Consider the following 22,340-nt stretch of genomic DNA (forward strand, 5'->3'; position numbering starts at 1 on the left):
AGCTCTTCTCCTCTCCCCCTTTTCTTCTCTCCCTGTCCCTGTTCCCCCCCCCCCCCCCCCATGGGGGATGCTGCATGACTAGGCTGTTGAGCCAAATCTCCGTTATCCCTGGATCGACATATTCAGGTGAGCCAGTTAGTCAGGGACTCTCTTCTCTGGTGGCTGAGATCTCAGGCCCTTTGGTCTGGGAAATCGTTCCTAACTCTTCATTGGACAGTGATCACAACGGACGCCAGCCTGACCAGCTGGGGTGTAGTTCTGGGGGTGCAATCGCAACTTCAAGCGATCAGGCTATGCCTCTCCACATGGTCACAGAGTTTGCAGGGGCGTCCGGTCAGGATCCAGTCAGACAACGCTACGGCGGTGGCATATGTCAACCATCAGGGGGGAGCAAGAAGCTTGGCTGCAGCATGGGAGGTCGCTCACATCCTTGGGTGGGCAGAGCGACATGCACCGGCCCTGTCGGCCATATACATCCCAGGTGTAGAAATCTGGCAGGCGGACTATCTAAGTCGCCAGATGCTGGACCCAGGAGAGTGGTCACTGCATCAAGAGGTGTTCAGGCTTCTTTGCCTGTGGTGGGGCACACCATGTGGATCTCCTGGCCTCTCGGCTCAATCGAAAGGTGCGGAGGTCTGTGTCCAGGACAAGAGATCCCTGGGCGGACCTGTCAGACACGTTGGTGGCTCCATGGGAGCCGTACCGGCTGATTTACGCCTTTCCTCTGCTAAAACTGTTGCCACGTCTGCTCCGCAGAGTGGAGGCCAAGGGGATTTCAGTGATACTGGTTGCCCCAGATTGGCCTCGGCGTCCTTGGTACACCGACCTGGTACACCTGGTGGTGGATGCTCCTTAGCGATTACCGATGCGAGAAGACCTTCTGTCACAAGGTCCGATACCACGTCCTGCTTTACCATCACTGGTTTTAATGGCATGGCTGTTGAAAGCCAGGTGCTGAGGAACCGAGGTCTGTCTGACTCAGTGATTTCCACTATGTTGAGAGCATGAAAATCTTCTTCTCGGAAGATATACCATCGTGCGTGGAAGGCTTATGTCTCCATGTGTGAGGAGATGGGGTGGCCTCCACGCACCTACTCGGTGTCCAGGGTCCTGCTGTTCTTACAGCGTGGGGTAAACCAGAAGTTGGCCTTAAGCACCATCAAGGGACAGATATCAGCCTTGGCTGTCTTTTTCCAAGGACCCCTGGCATCTCACTCTTTAGTGAGCACCTTTGTGCAAGGGGTCCGGCATTTAGTCCCTCCAGTGCGTCCACCTTTACCTCCATGGGATCTGAACCTGGTGCTGTCGGAAACCGCCATTTGAGAACATTAGGCAAATTCCTTTGTTGGCGCTCCCTCAGAAAGCAGTCTTTTTTAGTGGCCATTACATCTGCCAGGAGGGTTTCTGAACTGTCGCCCTATCTGGTTATCCACAAGGATAAGGTGGTGTTACGTCCTTTGTTTCTGCCGAAGGTGGTTTCGGCTTTTCACCTCAATGAAGACATTGTGTTACCATCTCTGTATCCAAAACCGACACACCCTAAGGAAGTGGCCCTCCATTCCCTGGACGTGGTCCGGGCTCTAAGGGTATATCTGTCTGCCACAGCTCCCTTCCGGAAGTCAGACTCTGTTCATTTCTGTAGCTGGTCTGAAAAAAGGACTGGCGGTCTCATCGTCCAACATTTCCAGGTGGATCAGACAGATCGTGGTCCAGGCTTATGCCTTGAAGGGGCAAGTGCCCCCCTTTCCTGTCACAGCCCATTCCACCAGGGCAATTGGGACCTCTTGGGCCTTCCGACATCAAGCGTCAGTCGCTCTGGTGTGTAAGGCGGCGACTTAGTCGTCCGTTCACACTTTTACAAAGTTCTACAAAGTTGATGTAAGTGCATCTTCTGATCCCTGCTTTGACCGCAAAGTTTTGCAGGCGGCCGTGTAGCGTTGCAATTTACACTCTTTCTTCTTGTTAAGAGAAAGTTACCCTTTGATTGTCAATGCACTCTGCTGTAAATGTTGGTCGTTAGTTCTGATGTGGTTGGTTTAGATGGTGACTCCCCCGTTAGGGAGCACCTCTGGTTACATAATTACATAGTTACATAGTTAGTCAGGTTGAAAAAAGACACAAGTCCATCCAGTTCAACCACAAAAAAAAAAAATATATATATATATAATAAATATCAAACCAGCCCATATACCCACAGTTGATCCAGAGGAAGGCAAAAAACCCCAGCAGAGCATGATCCAATTTGCTAAAGCAGGGGAAAAAATTCCTTCCTGATCCCCCGAGAGGCAATCGGATTTTCCCCGGATCAACTTTACCTATAAATTTTAGTACCCAGTTATATTATGTACACTTAGGAAATAATCCAGGCCTTTCTTAATGCAATCCACTGAGCTGGCCAGAACCACCTCTGCAGGGAGTCTATTCCACATTTTCACCGCTCTTACTGTGAAGAAACCTTTCCGTATTTGGAGATGAAATCTCTTTTCCTCTAGACATCTTTGTTGACTGTAAAGTGAATAACTCGACACCGAGTTCCCTATATGGACCCCTTATATATTTGTACATGTTGATCATATCCCCCCTTAATCTCCTCTTATCAAGAGTGAATAAATTCAATTCCTCCAATCTTTCCTCATAGCTGAGTTCCTCCATGCCTCTTATCAGTTTGGTTGCCCTTCTCTGCACTTTCTCCAGTTCACCGATATCCTTTTTGAGAACTGGTGCCCAAAACTGAACTGCATATTCCAGATGAGGTCTTACTAATGATTTGAACAGGGGCAAAATTATATCTCTCTCTCTGGAGTACATACCTCTCTTAATACAGGAAAGGACTTTGCTCCCTTTGGAAACCGCAGCTTGGCATTGCATGCTATTATTGAGCTTACGGTCTACCAAAACCCCCAGATCCTTCTCCACAATGGATTCCCCCAGTTGTACTCCCCCTAGCATGTATGATGCATGCATATTCTTAGCCTCCAAGTGCATAACTTTACATTTCTCAACATTAAACCTCATCTGCCACATAGTCGCCCAAGTAGACAGAGCATTGAGGTCGGCTTGTAAATTGGAGACATCGTGTAAGGACGTTATTCCACTGCATAGCTTGGTGTCATCTGCAAACACGGAAATGTTACTTTTGATCCCAGACCCAATATCATTTATAAAGATATTAAAAAGTAAGGGTCCCAACACTGAACCTTGGAGTACACCACTGATAACCTTAGACCATTCAGAGTAAGAATCATTAACCACGACTCTCTGAATTCTGTCTTTTAGCCAATTTTCTATCCATTTACAAACTGATATTTCCAAACCTGTAGACTTTACCTTACACATGAGCCGTGTGTTCGGAACTGTATCGAACGCTTTTGCAAAATCCAAATACATCACGTCCACCGCCACCCCTCTGTCCAAGGTTTTACTTACCACCTCATAAAAAGAAATCAGGTTTGTCTGACAACTTCTGTCTTTCATGAATCCATGCTGTCTGTTGCTCAAAATATTTTTTTCCTGAAAGAACTCCTCTATGTTGTCCTTTATTAATCCCTCCAGTATCTTCCCAACTATAGAAGTTAAACTAACGGGTCTATAATTACTTGGTAAAGACTTTGTTCCCTTTTTAAATATAGGCACCACATTGGCCCTGCGCCAATCCAGTGGTACTATTCCTGTCATTAATGAGTCCCTAAAAATTAGATACAATGGCTTTGAAATTACAGAGCTCAATTCTTTTAGGATCCGTGGGTGGATGCCATCAGGTCCTGGTGCTTTATCCACCTTTATTCTGTCCAAATATTTCTGGACCATATCACTTTTGAGCCATTGTGGATTTGGGGCTGCGTCAGGACCACCCCCATTATGGATATGAGCACCCCCATGCTCTTTTGTATACACAGAGCTGAAGAAAGTATTTAATAAGTTAGCCTTCTGTTTGTCCCCAGTCACCCACTCCAGATTATTTTGCAAAGGGCCTACATGCTCAGACTTAACCTTTTTACTATTAATATATTTGAAGAATTTCTTGGGGTTTGTCCTACTATCTTTTACAATCTGTTTTTCATTTTGAATTTTTGCATCCTTGATTTCCTTTTTACATATTCTGTTATATTCCTTGTAACATTTAAATGACACTAGCGTTCCTTCATTTTTATATTTTTTAAAAGCTCTTTTTTATAGTTTATAGCTTTTTTAACTTTGGCCATGAGCCACATCGGTTTTATTTTTAACCTTTTAAACTTATTGCCCATGGGAATATACTTTGCCGTGAGATCACAAACAATCTTTTTGAAGAATTCCCATTTCTGTTCTGTGCCCATTGGTGCCAATATTTTCTCCCAGTCTAAGTCCTGTAAATTTGCTCTCTTGAAGTTAATTTTTTTTTTCTTTCCGTATGTGATTTTTGCTTACAGCTAACATCAAATGAAATCATGTTATGGTCACTGCTACCCAGATGTTCCTTTATCTGAATATTAGTAATACGTTCTGCATGGTTTGAGATTACCAGGTCCAACAGAGCATCATTCCTAGTTGGGGCCTCAATAAACTGGACCATAAAATTGTCCTGTAATAGGTTTACAAATTTTTGCCCTTTAACTGTCCCAGCAGTGCCATTACCCCAGTCATTTTCTGGGTAGTTAAAATCCCCCATTATTATCACTGTCCCAGCCCTTGCAGCCCTTTCTATCTGTGCAGGGAGCTGAGTCTCCACCTCCTCATTAACATTGGGTGGTCTATAACAAACTCCAATGATTAACTTTGAACTACGCACATCTGTATGCAGTTCCACCCATAATGCCTCAGACTCATCACACTCTCCGTCCACCAGGTCCTCTTTCTCACTCGCTTTGAGATCACTTCTCACATACAGACAGACCCCTCTACCTTTCCTTTTTACTCTATCTTTCCGAAAGAGTGCATAGCCAGGAATATTAATAGCCCAGTCATGTGAGGAATGAAGCCAAGTTTCAGCAATACCGATTACATCATAGCTCTCCTGATGCACCAGAGCTTCCAACTCGCCGATTTTGCTTGACAGACTTCTGGCATTGGTGAACAAACATTTTAATGTATTAATATATTTTGACCAGTCACATAATATCCTCTTGGGTGTTCCAAGATTACAACTAGGACTTGCTACTATATTTACCTTGGGTTTATGTGCTTTGGTTACCCTACCACTAATGCCCCTAATTTTACCCTCTGGAATATGCTCCATGCTGACTATCTCTATCTCTGAACCCTCCCCCCCATCACCTAGTTTAAAAACCCCTCTAACTTTTTGGCCATCCTTAATCCCAGCTGATCTGCACCCTCCTCATTTAGGTGCAGTCCGTCCCTTCTATAGTACCGGTTATCGACTGAGAAGTTGTCCCAGTCCTCCAGGAACCCAAACCCCTCCTTACTACACCAGCTTTTGAGCCACTTGTTTACTTCCCTAATCTCCCTCTTCCTTTCTGGTGTGGCTCGATGTACTGGTAGTATTCCTGAGAATACTACCTTGGAGGTCCTTTTCCTCAATTTAGCTCCCAAGTCCCTAAAATCATTCTTTAGGACACTCCATCTGCCTCTGACTTTGTCATTGGTGCCAACGTGCACCATGACAGCTGGGTCTTCCCCAGCCCCTCCCAGTAATCTGTCAACCAGATCCGTGATGTGCCGAACCCGAGCGCTCGGCAGACAACATACAGTTCGGCACTTCAGGTTGTTGTTACAGATTGGCCTCTCTGTCCTCCTATGAATTGAGTCCCCTACCACCAGAATCTGTCTTTCCTTTCCCTTCGCTCCCCCCCCCACTCTCACTGGTTGTGGGTGAAGTTATTTTGCTGTTCCCACCCCTCGTCATTACACTGCTTGGGGACGTCCCTACGGTCAAGATTAATGGAGCTGTGTCCATCAATAAACAAAAGAGAAAATAGGATTTTTGCACTCACTGTAAAATCCTTTTCTCTGAAGTTCATTGACGGACACAGCACCCTCCCCTCCTATTGGTTTACATTATACTGCTTGTTGACATACTGAGCGGCAGGAAGCAGGCTGAGGGGTTATTACCAGAGGGACCGCCCCCCCGGGCGGAACTGTACAATTCTGTTGTTTTTCACATGTATTACGTGTTCTGCCTAGTCCTCTCCTGAAGGTGGCGTAATAACCATACAGTCAAGATTAATGGAGCTGTGTCCGTCAATGAACTTCAGAGAAAAGGATTTTACGGTGAGTACAAAAATCCTATTTTTTCCACTTCTTGATTAGAGTTTGAACACTGCTGATTGGCAGTCTCAATTCCTTGGAGATCTGTTTATGTCCCTTTCCTGTTTTATACAGTTCAACTACCTTTTCCCGCAGATCCTTTGACAATTCTTTTGCTTTCCCCATGACTCAGAATGCTGAAACTTCAGTGCAGCACTGGATGAAATATGCAAGGGTATGTCAGGAGTCTAGAAACTCATTGACCTTTTAAATACACACACACTAATTAGAAGCAAACAGATCACAGGTGAGGATGGTTACCTTTAACCACTTTCAGACCGGACCATTTTTACTGGCTTAAGACCAGACCACTTTTTGCGATTTGGCACAGCGTCGTTTTAACTGACAATTGTGCCATGGCTCCCAAACAAAATTGATGTCCTTTTTTTCCCACAAATAGAGCTTTCTTTTGGTGGTGTTTGATCACCCCTGCGGTTGTTATTTTTTGCGCTATAAACAAAAATAGAGTGACAATTTTGAAAAAAAATGCATTATTTTTTACTTTTTGCTATAATTAATATCCCCAAAAACATTAAAAAAAAACATTTTTTTTCTCAGCTTAGGCCGATACATACTCTTCTACATATTTTTGGTAAAAAAAATCGCAATAAGCGATTATTGATTGGTTTGCGCAAAATTTATAGTGTTTACAAAATAGGGGATAGTTTTATGGCATTTTTATTAATATTTTTTTTTTACTAGTAATGGCGGTGATCAGCGATTTTTATTGTGACTGCGACATGATGGCGGACACATCAGACATTTTTGACACATTTTTGGGACCGTTGTCATTTATACAGCAATCAGTGCTATACAAATTGTCAGGGCTAGCTTAGCCCTTCCTCCTCTGTGCTGGCCGCTCAGCTGTTGGCTGATTGCCAGCTCTCTTCTCTTTCCACAGTTACCAGCTGTTCCCGATGATGCTCGTCTGACCAGCCTATTTAAAGCCTTCCTGCTCACTTTTTCATTTGCCTTCCCGTTGGTCACATCACAGGGAACCATCTCCTGCTGTTTGTTTCAAGACTGGCTTGCTGACATCCCACCTGGCTTCTTATCCTGCTTGCGGTTGCTCTCCTTGGATCCCTGACTTCAGGCCTGGCTGATTACCCGATCTGGTTAATGAACTTTGGACTGGCTGACTACCCGATCTGCCTACTGGACTCTGGCTATGCTTGACTAGGCTTTTTTTCTATTTACCTTTTATTTTTATTAATAAACAAGTGTGATTTGATTGTACTTCGGTCTCTGTCTGTTTCATGGTTCCTGACAGTAGTCAGATCTGTTCTGGCTTTGCTCTGACTTTACTTTTTGCATGCTGATTTAGGTTGGTGTTTTTCAAACTTTGAAGCCAGAGAAAACCAGGCAACTACCATAAACATATTATCCATATTTCAGTACAGGTTATCTTCAAAGGGGAGAAATAGAGTTGGCTGAGCTATGAACTCCTTTCTGAGATCAACCACTTTGAGATGCAAGAGATATTAGGGGGAGTCTTTCCATAAATGGCAATTCATTTCTATGAGAATCTGAGTCAAGATCTTCTCTAACAGCTAAGTCTTCTCAGCATGTCAGAGCTGGTTGGACATAACCTTAATCTTTCCTGTAAAAGGTTATTATTATTATACAGGATTTATATAGAGGCAAAGGTTTGTATGGTATTTTACTATATAAAGGAATACAATGAAGTTACAATACCATTCAAAACAAGAGGGTTAGGAGAGTGCTGCTTGTGAGAGCTTAAATTGAAAAAGAACTGAGTGATATAAATTGCTCAACAGGTCCACACGTGAGAATGTACTTAACCACTACAATACAGGGCACTTTCGCCCCCTTCCTTCCCAGCCCAATTTTCAGCTTTCATCGCTCTCGCACTTTCATTGACAATTGCGCGGTTATGCTACACTGTACCCAAATGTAATTTTTATCATTTTGTCCGCACAAATTGGTGGTATTTATTCACGACTCAGTTTTTTATTTTTTGCGATATAAGCGCAAAAAAAGCGGAAATTTGGAAAAAAAACAATATTTTATTTTTTCTATTTTAAAAGAAATCCAATAAAATCTAATTTTGTCATAAATTTAAGCCAAAATGTATTCTGCTACATGTTTTTGGTAAAAAAAATTCCGTTAAGTGTATAACAATTGGTTTGTGTGATCACGGACATATGTACGCAAATGATCATGTACATATGTGTGCAGGTGATCACGTACATGTGTGCAGATAATCATTGGAACATGTGATTTTAGTGGGACATATGTGGGGAACATGTGTTTTTTTATTTGGGGACATGTCTTTTTATTATATGGGGACATGTGTGTTTTGGGGACATGTGTGGTGACGTGTATTGTGGTGACATGTGTGTTTACACTGTAGGTTTATACTAGACTGGTGATCAGTTAGTAAAAAGCTGTAAAAACAGCTCATACTCACTGATCACCAGCCGGCTGCAGCGATCTGCTCTCCTCTCCTCAGTGACGACTTCCGTGTGAGGAGAGGAGAGCCGATTGCCTAGCAACCGGCTGTTTGTTTACATCACATGACGGCCGTGATTGGACATGGCCATAATGTGATCAGAAGGGCCAATCACAGAGCCCTCCTGCCGATCAGAGATGCGGCATGTCCGGGTGACACGAGCACATCGGGATCGCACCGCTGCGCGGTTACACGCGCGCGCGATCCCCCTCCTTCTGAAGGACGTTCCTGAACGTCCTCTCAGAAGTAGAGAGCTCCCACCCAGCCGTATATGTACATTGGCCGGATGGGAAGTGGTTAAAGAAACATATTAATAAATAATTGTTGTAATTACCAAGTCTGAGGTTTAAGTTGTAGTCCTTGTTTTGTTTACATCACTCACACGTGTCGTCTTTTTTTTTATCAGCAATCGGACAAAGGGGATTTGAGTACACTGAGTCTTCCCCCTAGTGCACTTCATGGAGGCTCGGAAGGAAACATCAGCCTGGAAGTCCCCGAAGGGGCACCAGATCCACAGCGCACTAAAGCAGCCATGGACCATCTACACCAAAAAATCCTTAAGATTACGGAACAGATAAAGATTGAGCAAGAGGCCAGGGACGATAATGTGGCAGAGTATCTGAAATTGGCAAATAATGCAGACCGACAACAAGCCTCTCGCATCAAGCAGGTAATACTAACACGTGTAAACTGTATAGCTTGGTACTTAAAAAGATTTTTTTTTCCTCCAGCTTCTTCCAAGCAGCTTACAGTCATCTCTGTATTGAATATAGTAGTTTATTTGTGTATATCTTACATTTCAACATGTATGTTGTTGCTACCATTGAATTAACAATACAAAAAATTGTGTAGTGTGTTAAAGCCCAGAAATGTAAAAAAACACAGTTGTAGTAGGGCTCGCAAACTGCAAGGGATAAATGCTTGTTATGACACCCCCACTCCAGCGCTCTACTCCTGTATTGTATGTTGAGGAGGCTGGAGAGTGCAGCTTATAGAGAAAGCTGCGGGGAGACCAGTCATATAGCACTGAAGGAAGCCTCCTGAAACCCAGATTTTATTAAGTATTTACTCACTTTAGATGCAGCCGGTGATGTCACTGGTGCATTCGCTCTGAAGAAAAGGCATACCCGTGCCTTTCTTTCAGTGCCATGTGCTGTAATCGGAGACTTCCACATGCATGTATGGGAGTGACATCAGCACGGCTCAGCCATTCATACCGCCAAAGCCGCAAACCCGGAAAGAAGACCGGGTGAAGATGGAAGCGAGTATAGTAGTATCGCATAGTAGTCATTGATGTGTCACTTACCTGACACAGGAGCCAGCGAAGTCACCGCTGTCCCCTGTAGTCCGGCGCATCCATCTTCTCGGTGGGTCTCGCTGCTCCGCCGCTGTCATTCGGAGAAGCCGCGATGACGTCACTACCGAGCATGCGCACGCGGCATATCGCCGTTGACCGCGGCGCGCTCAGTGCGCCTGCGCGCCGCTGTCTACGCCACATGCGCCGTAGACAGCGGTGCCTGTCTTTCGGCAAATATCTCCTTAACCGTGTAGGTTTAGGATATATTTCTTGGACCTACAGGTAAGCCTTAATCTAGGCTTACCTGTAGGTCAAAGTTGGTTGTAAGGGTTTACAACCACTTTAACATGTCACAGTAACAGCGGAATTATTTACTATAAATTTACTGCACCATTATTAAACCCTACACACTGACTCTTTCATAACTTCACTTTTTGGGTCCCTATTCACTTGCCATAGCAAAGGGAACAGACGGAAATCTTTAAAGGAAGGGGAAGATTTTAAAAAGATATTGACCGTCTTTACCATCTTTATGCCTTGTTAAGTATTACTATGCTTTCTATTACCTTTCCATAAACCCATGGTTTCTACCTTCTTTCCATTTGAACTGTGCACTGGATTTGTTTTATATAAATTGTCTAAAATATATGATGTATTACCTCATGGTTTGCACGTAAAGTTGGTTGTCTACAGGAATGTGTGGTGATTTTGTACGTATTTTCTTTAATTATTATGATTCATGATTTTGTGCTTGGTAGAGATAACCATTCACCAGAAGAGTTCAAGCGTTTGTTAACCTAACAAAAATAAAGATCCTTAAAAGCATGTTATACAGTACACCCCTTACATTTTTGTAAATATTTCATCATATCTTTTCATGTGACAACACTGAAGAAATGATACTTTGCTACAATGTAAAGTAGTGATGCCCCGTACACAGATCGGACTATCCGACGGACTTGGTCCGGCGGACCAGATCCCGCCGGACAATCCTCCCGTGTGTGGTCTCCGGAGGACTTTTTTTCCCCAAAAGTCCGGTGGACTTAGAAAGAAGTTTTGACTCAAAATTGTCCGCCGCACTCGGCAGTCCGGCAGACGATCCGCCCGTCTGTGTGCTAGTCTGCCTGACTTTTTAAATGAACAGACTTGCCCACACACGGAGAAAAGTCAGTCCAGGTAGACGGGACTAGCGAAGGAAGTGAATGTCGGCACCTCCATCGGCGAGATTGACACCTTGCTGGCCCGTCACCTGGTATGGACTTAAAGGGGAAGCCCTACTCCGAAAAAACGGCGTGGGGGTCCCCCCAAAGTCCCTATCAGACCCTTATCTGAGCACGCAGCCTGGCCGGTTAGCAAAGGGGGTGGGGACGAGCGAGCGCCCCCCCCCCCCCCCTCCTGAGCCGTACCAGGCCGCATGCCCTCAACATGGTGGGGTGCTTTGGGGAAGGGGGGGCCCTGCCCTCCCCATTCACCTTGTGAAAAAAAGTGTCTTCTCCCCGGACTCCTCCGCTATCTTCTGCTAGCTCTTTTACTAGCGGAGGAGCCTGGCTTTCTTCTTCGTCGTCGCCGCCGTCTGGGGGTCTTCTTCCGACTTCGGAGTCTTGTCCCGCTCTTCGGGGGTCTTGTCCCCCTCTTCGGTTCTTCTGTCGGGCCTCCACTATCTTCTGCTAGCTCTTTTACTAGCGTTGGCCCGGTCTTCTGTCGCTGCCGCCGCCTTCTTCTCTTCTTCTTACAAGGGCTGGGGGCGGTGACATCATAAGGGCGGGACATCACCCGGTGACCCTTGCCCTTATATAAGTCGCCGCACAACGCGCCCCTACCATTGTGACCAGAGAGAGCGTTGTGTCAACATCGTAAGGAAGAAGAAGAGAAGAAGGCGGCAGCGACAACAACAGAAAGACCAGGCCAACGCTAGTAAAAGAGCTAGCAAAAGGTAGCAGAGGCCCAGCAGAAGAACCGAAGAGGGGGACAAGACCCCGAAGTTGGAAAAAGACCCCCAGGCGGCAGCGGGGACGACGAAGAAGAAACCCGGGCTCCTCCGCTAGTAAAAGAGCTAGCAGAAGATAGTGGAGAAGTCCGGCCAGAAGACCCCCCAAGACGGAAGAAGAGAAGACCACCAGAGCTGTCCAATAAATTAATTAAAAAACTTGTGTTGTGTTTTTTTTATTTACACTTTTTTTCACCGGGTGAATGGGTAGGGGTACAATGTACCCCATACTCAGACACATAGGGTGGGGGGCCGGTATCTGGGGCCCCCTTATTAAAGGAGGCTCCCGGATTCTGAAACCCCCCCCCCGCCCGCAGACCCCGACAACAAATGGCCAGGGTTGTCGGGAAGAGGCCCTTGCCCTCATCAACATGGGGACAAGGTGCTTTGGGGTGGGGGGGCCGCAATTGAGGGCATGCGGCCTGGTAAGGCTCAGGGGGGGTCACTCGCTCGTCCCCACCCCCTTTCCTAACTGGCCGGGCTGCGTGCTCGGATAAGGGCCTGATATGGACTATGGGGGGACCCCCACACTGTTTTTTTGGCGTAGGGCTTCCCCTTTAAGTCCATATCAGGTGATGGGGCTAGCGACATGTCAATCTTGCCGATGGAGGCGGCGACATTTACTTCCTTCACTAGTCCTGTCTGCCTGGAGCCGTGTTCAAAATGAATGGACTTTTCTCCGTGTATGGGCAAGTTCATTTCAAAAGTCCAGCGGACTCACGCCATAGTAGGCTAGCCCGCCGTAAAAGTCCGGTCGTGTGTGGGCAGGGCCGCTGGTTTGGAAAGTCCAGCGGACCTCCACTGCAAAGTCCAGTGGTTTGTCCGCCGGATAGTCCGATCGTGTGTACGTGGCATGAGTGTACATCTTGTATAACTGTAAATTTGCTGTCCCCTCAAAATAACACAACATTAATGTTTAAACCGCTGGTCAGCTTAGACATTCGGTCAGTTTAGACATTTAGTCATGTAATATACAACAAAATGTATACAAAACAAACACAGTAACAAAAAACAACATATAGGAGCTGATTTACAAAAGGTTTGCACCATGAGTTGCGGCGCACGCCAACGTGCAACGGCCGTTTTCGTATTCACAAAGCATTTGCTCCTGTAACACAGCGCAATTCCCCATTTACTATTAGCATGCCGGATCTGTGCGTCGCTATAGACCTGGCGCACACATTCTTCAACTCAGAATTAAAAGAAGCTAGAAGTTCCAATATTATTGGGGTGCTGTGGGGTGATGTGAGGAAGTATAGATATAACTGTCCAAGTAACAAATATGCCCAAAATAGAACGGAAAAGTAACTTTCTCTGAGCAAGCTTGCTGCGTCTGCAAATACACTCGGAACTGCGCTAGGTCAATATATGCACTGCGCAAGCGGCATTTGCGCCCGTTCAAGTGCTCTGGTTCACTGCGCCAGCAAAATCTTAGTAAATGTCAAGCCGCGTAGGTTAATTTGCATAAGTTGAACAGGTGCACCTCTCAACTTGACTTTTTGTTTTTTTGCGCTGGTTCACTTCTATGGGTTTTTTAAAGGCTATTTGCACACATGTTAGCATTAAGAAAAAAAATGAGGAAAAAAAATGCGTGAGGGTCCCTCGAAATTCCATACCAGGCCCTTCAGGTCTGGTATGGATATTAAGGGGAACCCCGCAACAAAAAAAAAATGGCATGCGGGTCCCCCTCAAAATCAATACCAGACCCTCCTGAACCGTACCAGGCCACATGCCCTCAACATTGGGAGGATGCTTTGGGGTCCCCCCCAAAGCACCGTGTCTCCATGTTGATGAGGACAAAGGCCTCATCCCCACAACCCTGATCGGTGGTTGTGGGGGTCTGCGGATGGGGGGGTTATCAGAATCTGGAAGCTCTCTTTAACAAGGGGACCCCCAGATCCCGTCCTCCCCTCCTGTGTGAAATGGTAAGCATTTCTCCAAAAAAGTGACAAAAGTGTTAAAAATAACAAGAGACAGTTTTTGACAATTCTTTTATTAAAGTCTTCTTTATTCTGGTCTTGTTCCTTCTTCCTTTCTTCATCCTTCCTTTTTGTTCCTCCATCTTCATCTTCCTCCGATCCTCTTCTTCTTGCTCCGGTGTTTTCGTCCGGCATCTTCCTCCACAGCGTCTCTTCTTAATTCTCATGCCGCTCTGCGCAATGGGAGGTTCCGGCTGTGTGACGCTTCTCTTCTTCTGACAGGTCTTATATAAAGGAGGGCGGGGCCACCCGGTGACGCCGCCCCCTCTGATGCACGGTTCCATTATATAAGACCTGTCATACAGCGGGAGCCTACCATTGCGCGGAGTGGCCCAAGAACGAAGAAGAAATGCCGTGGAGGAAGATGCAGGACGAGAACACCGCAGCAAGAAGAAGAGGATTGGAGGAAGAAGAAGATGGAGGAAGAAACCGAAGCATGAAGAAAGGAAGAAGACGAGAAGAAAGAAGATGAAAGAAGAAGACTTTAATAAAGGAATTGTTAAAAACTGTCTCTTGTGACTTTTAACGCTTTTGTCACTTACCATTTCACACGGGGGAGGCCGGGATCTGGGGGTCCTCTTGTTAAAGGGGCTTCCAGATTCCGATAATCCCTCCGCCCGCAGACCCCCACAACTACCGGCCAGGGTTGTGGGGATGAGGCCCTTGTCCTCATCAACATGGGGACAAGGTGCTTTGGGGGGACCCTAAAGCATCCTCCCAATGTTGAGGGCATGTGGCCTGGTACGGTTCAGGAAGGGGGGGCGCTCTCTTGTCCCCCCCTCTTTTCCTGCGGCCTGCCAGGTTGCGTGCTCGGATAAGGGTCTGGTATGGATTTTGAGGGGGACCCCCACGCATTTTTTTTTTTGCACGGGATTCCCCTTAATATCCATACCAGCCATTAAGGGCCTGGTATGCTCTTGGAGGGGAACCCATGCCGTTTTTTTTTTTATTAAAGTCGCCTGGCCTGGGGGCGACTTAAAGTCTTGCTGTAAGTTGCCCCAAGTTGCGCTGTGATTCACACTCAAGTCATGTCCAAGTTGCCTCCCAAAGTCACGCTGGAAGTCGTGTTGCCCCTGTGTGAATGGACTGTTAATGATGCGGCATGCGCTATTAATTATTGCGCCGGCATATTATGTGTTGCGCTTATGCGAGCGCCGGTTCATTCGCTCACTTGATAATTTATCTGGCGCACAAATTGAGGTATGAACTGGCGCGGCACATTCATCTTAGTAAATCAGCCCCATAGAGTTCAGCAGTCCCTCTTTACATCAGAGTCTGCAGATTCCCCCTTATATCGGTATCCCGCCTTATGTCAGCGCTCCACCTTACATCAAAGTCCCTACCATTACCCTATACATCAGTGTCTCCAGAGGACCTTGTGTTCCCCCTTACATGTGACTCGACAGCATTCTCCCTTAAAGTAGAGTATGCAGAGTTCCCCTTTACATCTGAATCCGCAGCGTTCTCTCTTACATCTGAACTCATAGAGTTCCCTTACACTGTAAAGGAGAACTCTGCAGACTCTGATGTAAGTGTGAAACTCTGGGGACTCTGATGTAAAGGATGCTTTGGGAACCCTGATTGAATGGGGAAAACTGAGAACTCTGATGTAAGGGGAAACGCTGCAGACTGGTGTAAAGGTGAACTATGATTTTAGGGGGTCTCTGGTAACCCTACTTACATCAGAGTTCACAGCATTCCCCTTTAACCTCCCTGGCGGTATTCCCGAGCCTGGCTCAGAGTGGAATTTCAGAACCAAAAGCAGTAACCCCGAGACTTGGGATCGCATCGCAGGATCCAGGAAGAGCTTACTTACCTTGTCCCCTGGATCCTGCGAAGTCTGCCCGCAGTGTGAGTGGCTCGTCCTCCGCTCGATTCATCATGGAGCAGGGCTCCGTTACCTGCGAACGTTGCGATGCACAGGGATGGAGAGCGGCGCCAATTCAAAAAGTGAAACACACTATACATACAGTACACTGTAATCTTACAGATTACATTACTGTATGAAATTATTTCACATCCCATTTGTCCCTAGTGGTCTGCCCAGTGGCCTGCATGTAGTTTTATATTATAAAAACTGTTCTTTCTCCCTGGAAACTGGAGATTATCCATAGCAACCAAAACTGTGCCTTTACATCAAAAGTGGTTTTAGACCAGCTAGAAAACAGTGATAATAAATTAGAATCACTTGCAGAATTGAGCGATAGCGATTTGTGGGGAGATCCATCATCAAATATTGAAAAGTAATGACAGTGACAATTCTGCAACTGAGCAAATTTCAGTGTTTTTGATTTGATTACATTATTGAATAATTTTTATTATTATTATATTATTATTTGGTATAATTATTTAAAGTTATTTATTATATTATAATTTATGATACATTTTTCAAACTTTATCATATCCGGGATGTCTATTAGACTCTGGTTTTGACAGATTTATGTGAGTTATTCCTAAGAATTACAGGACTACAATATAAAACGCCAAATTTCCATGCAAAATAATTGTACCACTTTCAGCACCAAAAATCTGAAATAATCATACCGCCAGGGAGGTTAACCATTTCCCGTCTGGCCTATAGCAGAATGACGGCCCAGCGGTGGTCCTGTTATCCTAACTGGCCATCCTATGACGGCCAGCAGGATAACATGCCGAATCGCACCTGGGGGGCTCACAGCGCAGCGATCGCGAGTGCTGCGTGTCAGTCTGACACTCTGTATCTCTTATCATGGTAAGGAGCTTCTGACGGAGGCTCCTTACCATATGATCAGCTGTGACCAATCACAGCTGATCATTGCGTGAACCAGGAAGTGCCGGTAAACAGTGCCCATCAGTGCTGCCTGTCAGTGCCCATCAATGCCGCCTGTCAGTCCCCATCAGTGCTGCATATCACTGCCACCTATCGGTGCCCATCAGTGAAGGAGAAAACAACATTTTATAATAGAGACAAAGAAATAATTTTTTTTCAAAAATGTCGGTCTTTTTTTTGTTTTTTGTTTTGTTTGTTTAGCAAAAAATAAAAACCCTAGAGGTGATCAAATACCATCAAAAGAAAGCTCTATTTGTGGGAAGAAAATTATAAAAAAAATTGTTTGAGAACAGTGTTACATGACCACGTACCCTGTTTCCCCGATAGTAAGACACCCCCGATTGTAAGACGTATCGGGAGTTTCAGAGGGGTCGGCTAATATAAGCCGTACCCCGAAATTAAGACATATGTCTTACTTTCGGGGAAACACGGGGGTATTGCCGCCTCCCTCTCATCTAGCTGCGCGCCACCTCCTGCCCACGTCCGCACCGCCCCCCTCTCCATACGTCGCCGCCTCTGCCATTTCCCTCTGATCTTAATGAGCGCCGCCTCCTACCCACGCCTGAGCCGTCCCCCTCTCCATACGTCACCGCGCCGTCCCCTGCACTTGTCACTGCCGCCTCCTGCTTAAAATACGGTAATGCACACAGTATTAATCATACATCAGTAAAACATACACACTGGCATACTGGGGTATCATCTGCTGTATGTAACCCAGTGGGTATCAGCAGGTGTCACACTGGATTAAATACAGCAGGTGTTACTGCATCACACATAAATCTGTTTTATCTTCCAGTATTCCACTGTTCGTTCTTACCATTTTTCATTGTTTTACATGTTATGCAATGTTGTAACAAGACATTCTTGGCACTTCCTTTTATAAAACTGTTTTGTGGTGAATACAATACTGTTCAGGTTGTTAATAAATGTTAATTTTATGGTTACAACAAAAAATTCGACAATTTTTTTCCAATATAAGACATACCCCGAAAGTAAGACATAGTGGGGCTTTTGGGGATAAAAACAAAGTAAGACACTGTCTTACTTTCGGGGAAACACGGTAGTAGTCATTTAAAATGCAACATCGCTGGAAGCTGAAAATTGTCCAGGAAGGGGGGAAAGTAGTTAATCAAGATTCCCAGAGCCCCCCTTTATCCTTTACATCAGTATGCAGTGTGCCCCCTTACATCTGAGTTTGTAGAGTTCCCCCTTACACTGTAAGAGGCCACTCGGTGGACTCTATTATAAAGAGGAACTCTAATGTAAGGGATGTTCTGGAAACCCTGAATTATGGGGGGAGGAGGAACTCAGATGTAAGGGCAAATGCTGTGGTGTAAAGGGTAACTCTGATGTAAGCCCCACTTACATCAGAGTTCCCAGCACTCTTATCTAAATCAGGGTTCCCAAAGCTCCCTTTACATCAGAGTCCCCAGAGTACCCCTTACATTTGAGTCTCCCTTACCTTAGTGTTCTCACTTGCTCCCTCTTTCATCAGTAACCCCCCACAGAAACTACTCTTCCAGTCTGGCTCTGTGCAGAGCACTGAGAGCAGGTTCAGGCTGTTGGCTCCCTACTTCAAACTTGCAGAAAAGGTGCCAAGCAAGCGCCATGATGACATTCCACAACCGGACCTTAAGCATGAAGGTGCACTCCCACCTCTTTTTTTTTTTTTTCCAAGTTGATAGCTGTCAGGGTGCTAACTATGACATGGATAACCAAGCTGGAGGTTAGAACAGGCAGCAGATATGGATAACCAGCAACAAGCTGGGGGTTCCTTTCCTCCTTTTGGGATCAGAGCAACATTTGGCCTTTAGCACTATCAAGGTCAAGTATATTATTTGTTTCCTTTCCTCTTGTTAATCTTTGTTGATTTATTCTTTTACAAGGGGTTTTCCCCCTGTCAGGCCTCCACTCCAACTATAAATGTTATATTTTTTATTCTCTTGAAGTAATCTATACAATATTACACAATCTATTATAGCCTATATAACTATTGCATACATGTATTACTCTGCCTATCCCTATAAATTAGCTAGTCTCTGTTTCACAAGGCCTCAACCTTCATTAGGATATTTGGGAGGCTGGAGGATTTTGGTATGTTCTCCTTGGTCATTGTGTCTACCTCGGCAGATGTAAGTTTGGTCAAAATGTATTGCAAGTTTGTGTTTAATGCCTTTGGTTTCCCTTGGCTATCTGTTGTTGGTCTAGTTCTCCTGTGTTTGTGTTGGGGTGCTCGCCCCCCTGTTTGTATTGCTTTTGGATGGCTCTGCCTTGCTTAAAGCGGTATTAAATCCAAAACCAAAAAAGTAATATACTGCAGCTTACCAATCAGATGTGGTAGCTGCATTAGTTTTCTTTTTTAGGTTTTTCCCCCTTACAATAGTAAATTGTTTATCTCATCCCTGTAACTGAAACATTTTTTTAAGATAGCTTGTTCTTTTGAAAACAGATTTACTGGCTGAATTAACCAGGTGAAAATAGCTTAAAAGAAAACAAATGCAGCCAGCACATCTAAAAATTGGTAAGCAGAAATATAATAAATGTTTGGATCTAATACCACGTTAATTATCATCAAGATGTGTCCCTCAATGAATGAGAGAGAAAATCCTTTTCTAAGGGTCATTTGAGGGACACTGCTCCCTCCCCTCATATATATGATTGTGTCCTCTTGGACTGCTTTCTACAACTAAGCAGGTGTGAGTTGAGAAAAGTTGTAGCCTCATGGGGGCTGGCCTTCAAGTTTTAAGCATCTATTTCTCCTGTAGGTGGCAGTGTACCCTTACATTGCTTAGCCACTTGCCTACCAAAACTATTTAAAAAATGTTTACATACATGTTATAATCTGAATTTTTGTTATTTTTGGTAGAAATTACTTAGAACCTCCAAACATCGGAGGCCATGATCCTGGTAAAACCGATTGTTTCCAAGGCCGCATATACATAGCTTCTGGGCAGGAAGCAGTTAGTCTGTTGAGTGGCACAGCTAGATAATAACTAAGAGAAGTACTATGGTGAGTACAAAAATCCTATTATTCATGTTAAATTACATAAAATCTAGCTGCTCTATAATGGAATGCCTGAGGAGCCTCTTTTGCCATAAAGAAAATTAGTACCGCACAGTTCCAAACTTTTTGCAAAGACAAAGAAGGATGTCTTTCAGAGTTAATGCTCATGCCACAACCCTGATCACAGTTTCATAATCACAGGAAATAAAAGACTACTAATATTGTTCTTCATGTACAAAACAAACACTTTCATGTTTGCAGACATAATGGTAGACAAGCATCTTGTTCCTGAAACTGTATCCCATGTCTTTTTCTGTCCATAAGCATAAGACATAAGGGAGAAAGAACAAGACAGCAGGGGCAACTTTCGTATTCTGTGCATTGTCAGATCACTTTCTTTGCATTTGCAGATGATCTTACAGGGCTGGTATAAAAGAGATTCCAAAATAAAAGAAAAGTGTGTCTTGCAGTTATTTTCCCGAAAGCTTTTATGTAGTCCTATTAATGCCTGCCCTGTGTAGAAAGGTTGTCTGACAATCTTCAGAAAATTGCAGTTCTCGCTGTTGCCCTATTCTGCTCTCCAGATTTTGCTTTAAAAAATAAATAAATAAAAAGAAAAGGGAACAAAGAAGTTCTGAACGAACAAGCTGGTATTAATATATAGCAGGTTTTAAAGATTTTTAAGTGGCCTCTTGTAATGTGTAGGAGCTGTATAAGTAACATTTAAATTGTACATGGTTTCTTGTTTACTCTCATTTAGGGTGGATTCACACCTATGCGAATTGCATGCGGCTTTCCCTGCATGCAATTCGCATAACAGGAGACTGTGACCGGCTAACAATGGAACCGGTTCACACATCTACGGGGCGGCCGCAGAGCGCACACCAGAAGGGTACTGTGTGTCTTTGGCTCAGTTTCAGAGCCAAATTCAGTCAATTTTTACCTGTCATAATTATGGTGTGCAGAGGCTTGTCTTTTCAGGGTATCTGCTATAGCTTATTCTGGTCAGAACACCAAAATGCAGAAAGCCCATGGCGCTTGTGTTGAGGTCGAGCAGAGAGCAAATAACCCCTTTTCTTTCACTTACACATCTTACACACCCACCTCCACCTTTCCCAGAACACGTTGGTCATGTAAAGCAGTGTTCCCAGTTATTCCTGTAACTCTTAAGATGCCTATTGACACAAGACAGTGGCTGCCATGCACTATCCAGTCAGAAAACAATATATTATTACAAACTATTTTTACAAACATGCAAGTTTGCATCACAGATTTTGGGTGATATTGCATATAAAGAGGTAGGTGCGTGGTAAGCTCCAGCTTGTTAGGGAAAAAAATAATAGTGATCAGCTGTGTTATCCACCCTGGCCATTTTTTTTCCTGGACAAGCTTGGCCATCACGCATTAAAGAATACCTAGAGTGCTTTGAATATCCCCCACTTTAACTGTAAGTGACTAGGTGAATATTCTCCAATATATGTTGAAATAATATACTCACCGGCCACTTTATTAGGTACACCTGTTCAATTTCTTGGTAAGACAAATTTCTAATCAGCCAATCACATGGCAGCAGCTCAATGCATTTAGGCATCTAGAAGTGGTGAAGACGACTTGTTGAAGCTGAAACCGAGCATCAGAATGGGGGAGGGAAGGGGATTTAAGTGACTTTGAACGTGGCATGGTTGTTGGTGCCAATCTAAGTTTTTCAAAAACTGCTGATCTACTGTTTTTTTCTTACACAACGAGCTATAGGGTTTACAGAGATTGGTCCAAAAAAGAGAAAATATCCAGTGAGTGGAGGTTGTGAGGACAAAATTGCCTTGTTGATGTCAGAGGAGATTGGGCAGACTGGTTTGAGAACGGTAACTCAAATAACCACTCGTTACAACCAAGGTATGCAGAAAACCATTTCTAAATGCACAACACATCGAACCTTGAAGCAAATGGGCTACAGTAGCAGAAGACCATACCGGGTGCCACTCCTTTCAGCTATGAACAGGAAGCTGAGGCTACAATTTGCATAAGCTCTCCAAAAATGGACAATAGAAGATTGGAAAAACATTGCCTGGTCTGATGAGTCTCAGTTTCAGCTCTGACATTTAGATGGTAGGATCAGAATTTGGCATAAACAACATAAAAGCATGGATCCATCTTGCCTCATATCAACGGTTTAGGCTGGTGATGGTGAAATGGTGTGGGGGGGATATTTTCTTAGCACATTTTGAGCCCCTTAGTACCAATTGAGCATTGTTTAAATGCCACAGCCTACCTGAGTATTGTTGCTGACCATGTCCTTCCCCTTATGACTACAGTGTACCCATCTTCTGATGGCTACTTCCAGCGGTTTAATGCACCATGTCACAAAGCTCAAACCCTCTCAAACTTGTTTCTTAAACATGACAACAAGTTCACTGTACTCCAATGACCTCCACGGTGACCAAACCAATAGAGCACCTTTGGTATGTGGTGAGACAAGAGATTCGCATCATGTATGTGCAGCTGACAAATGTGCAACAAATGCATGAGGCTATCATGTCAATATGGATCA

At 44.6% G+C, this 22,340-nt stretch overlaps 1 protein-coding gene across 2 annotated transcripts in view; it reads left to right on the forward strand.

The window, feature by feature from the left end:
- TMCC2 (transmembrane and coiled-coil domain family 2) overlaps window positions 1-22,340 on the forward strand; it is a 252,850-nt gene that overhangs the window by 146,569 nt on the left and 83,941 nt on the right. For both annotated transcript variants that reach the window (XM_077481293.1, XM_077481294.1), the window contains one exon: window positions 9,123-9,386. In XM_077481293.1, coding sequence (XP_077337419.1) covers window positions 9,123-9,386 — 264 coding nt within the window. The remainder of the gene's footprint in view (window positions 1-9,122; window positions 9,387-22,340) is intronic.

This window comes from Lithobates pipiens, unplaced genomic scaffold (assembly GCF_037356315.1).
Source record: "Lithobates pipiens isolate NorthernLeopardFrog02 unplaced genomic scaffold, aLitPip1_a1.2 Scaffold_16, whole genome shotgun sequence".
Lineage (NCBI taxonomy): Eukaryota > Metazoa > Chordata > Amphibia > Anura > Ranidae > Lithobates > Lithobates pipiens.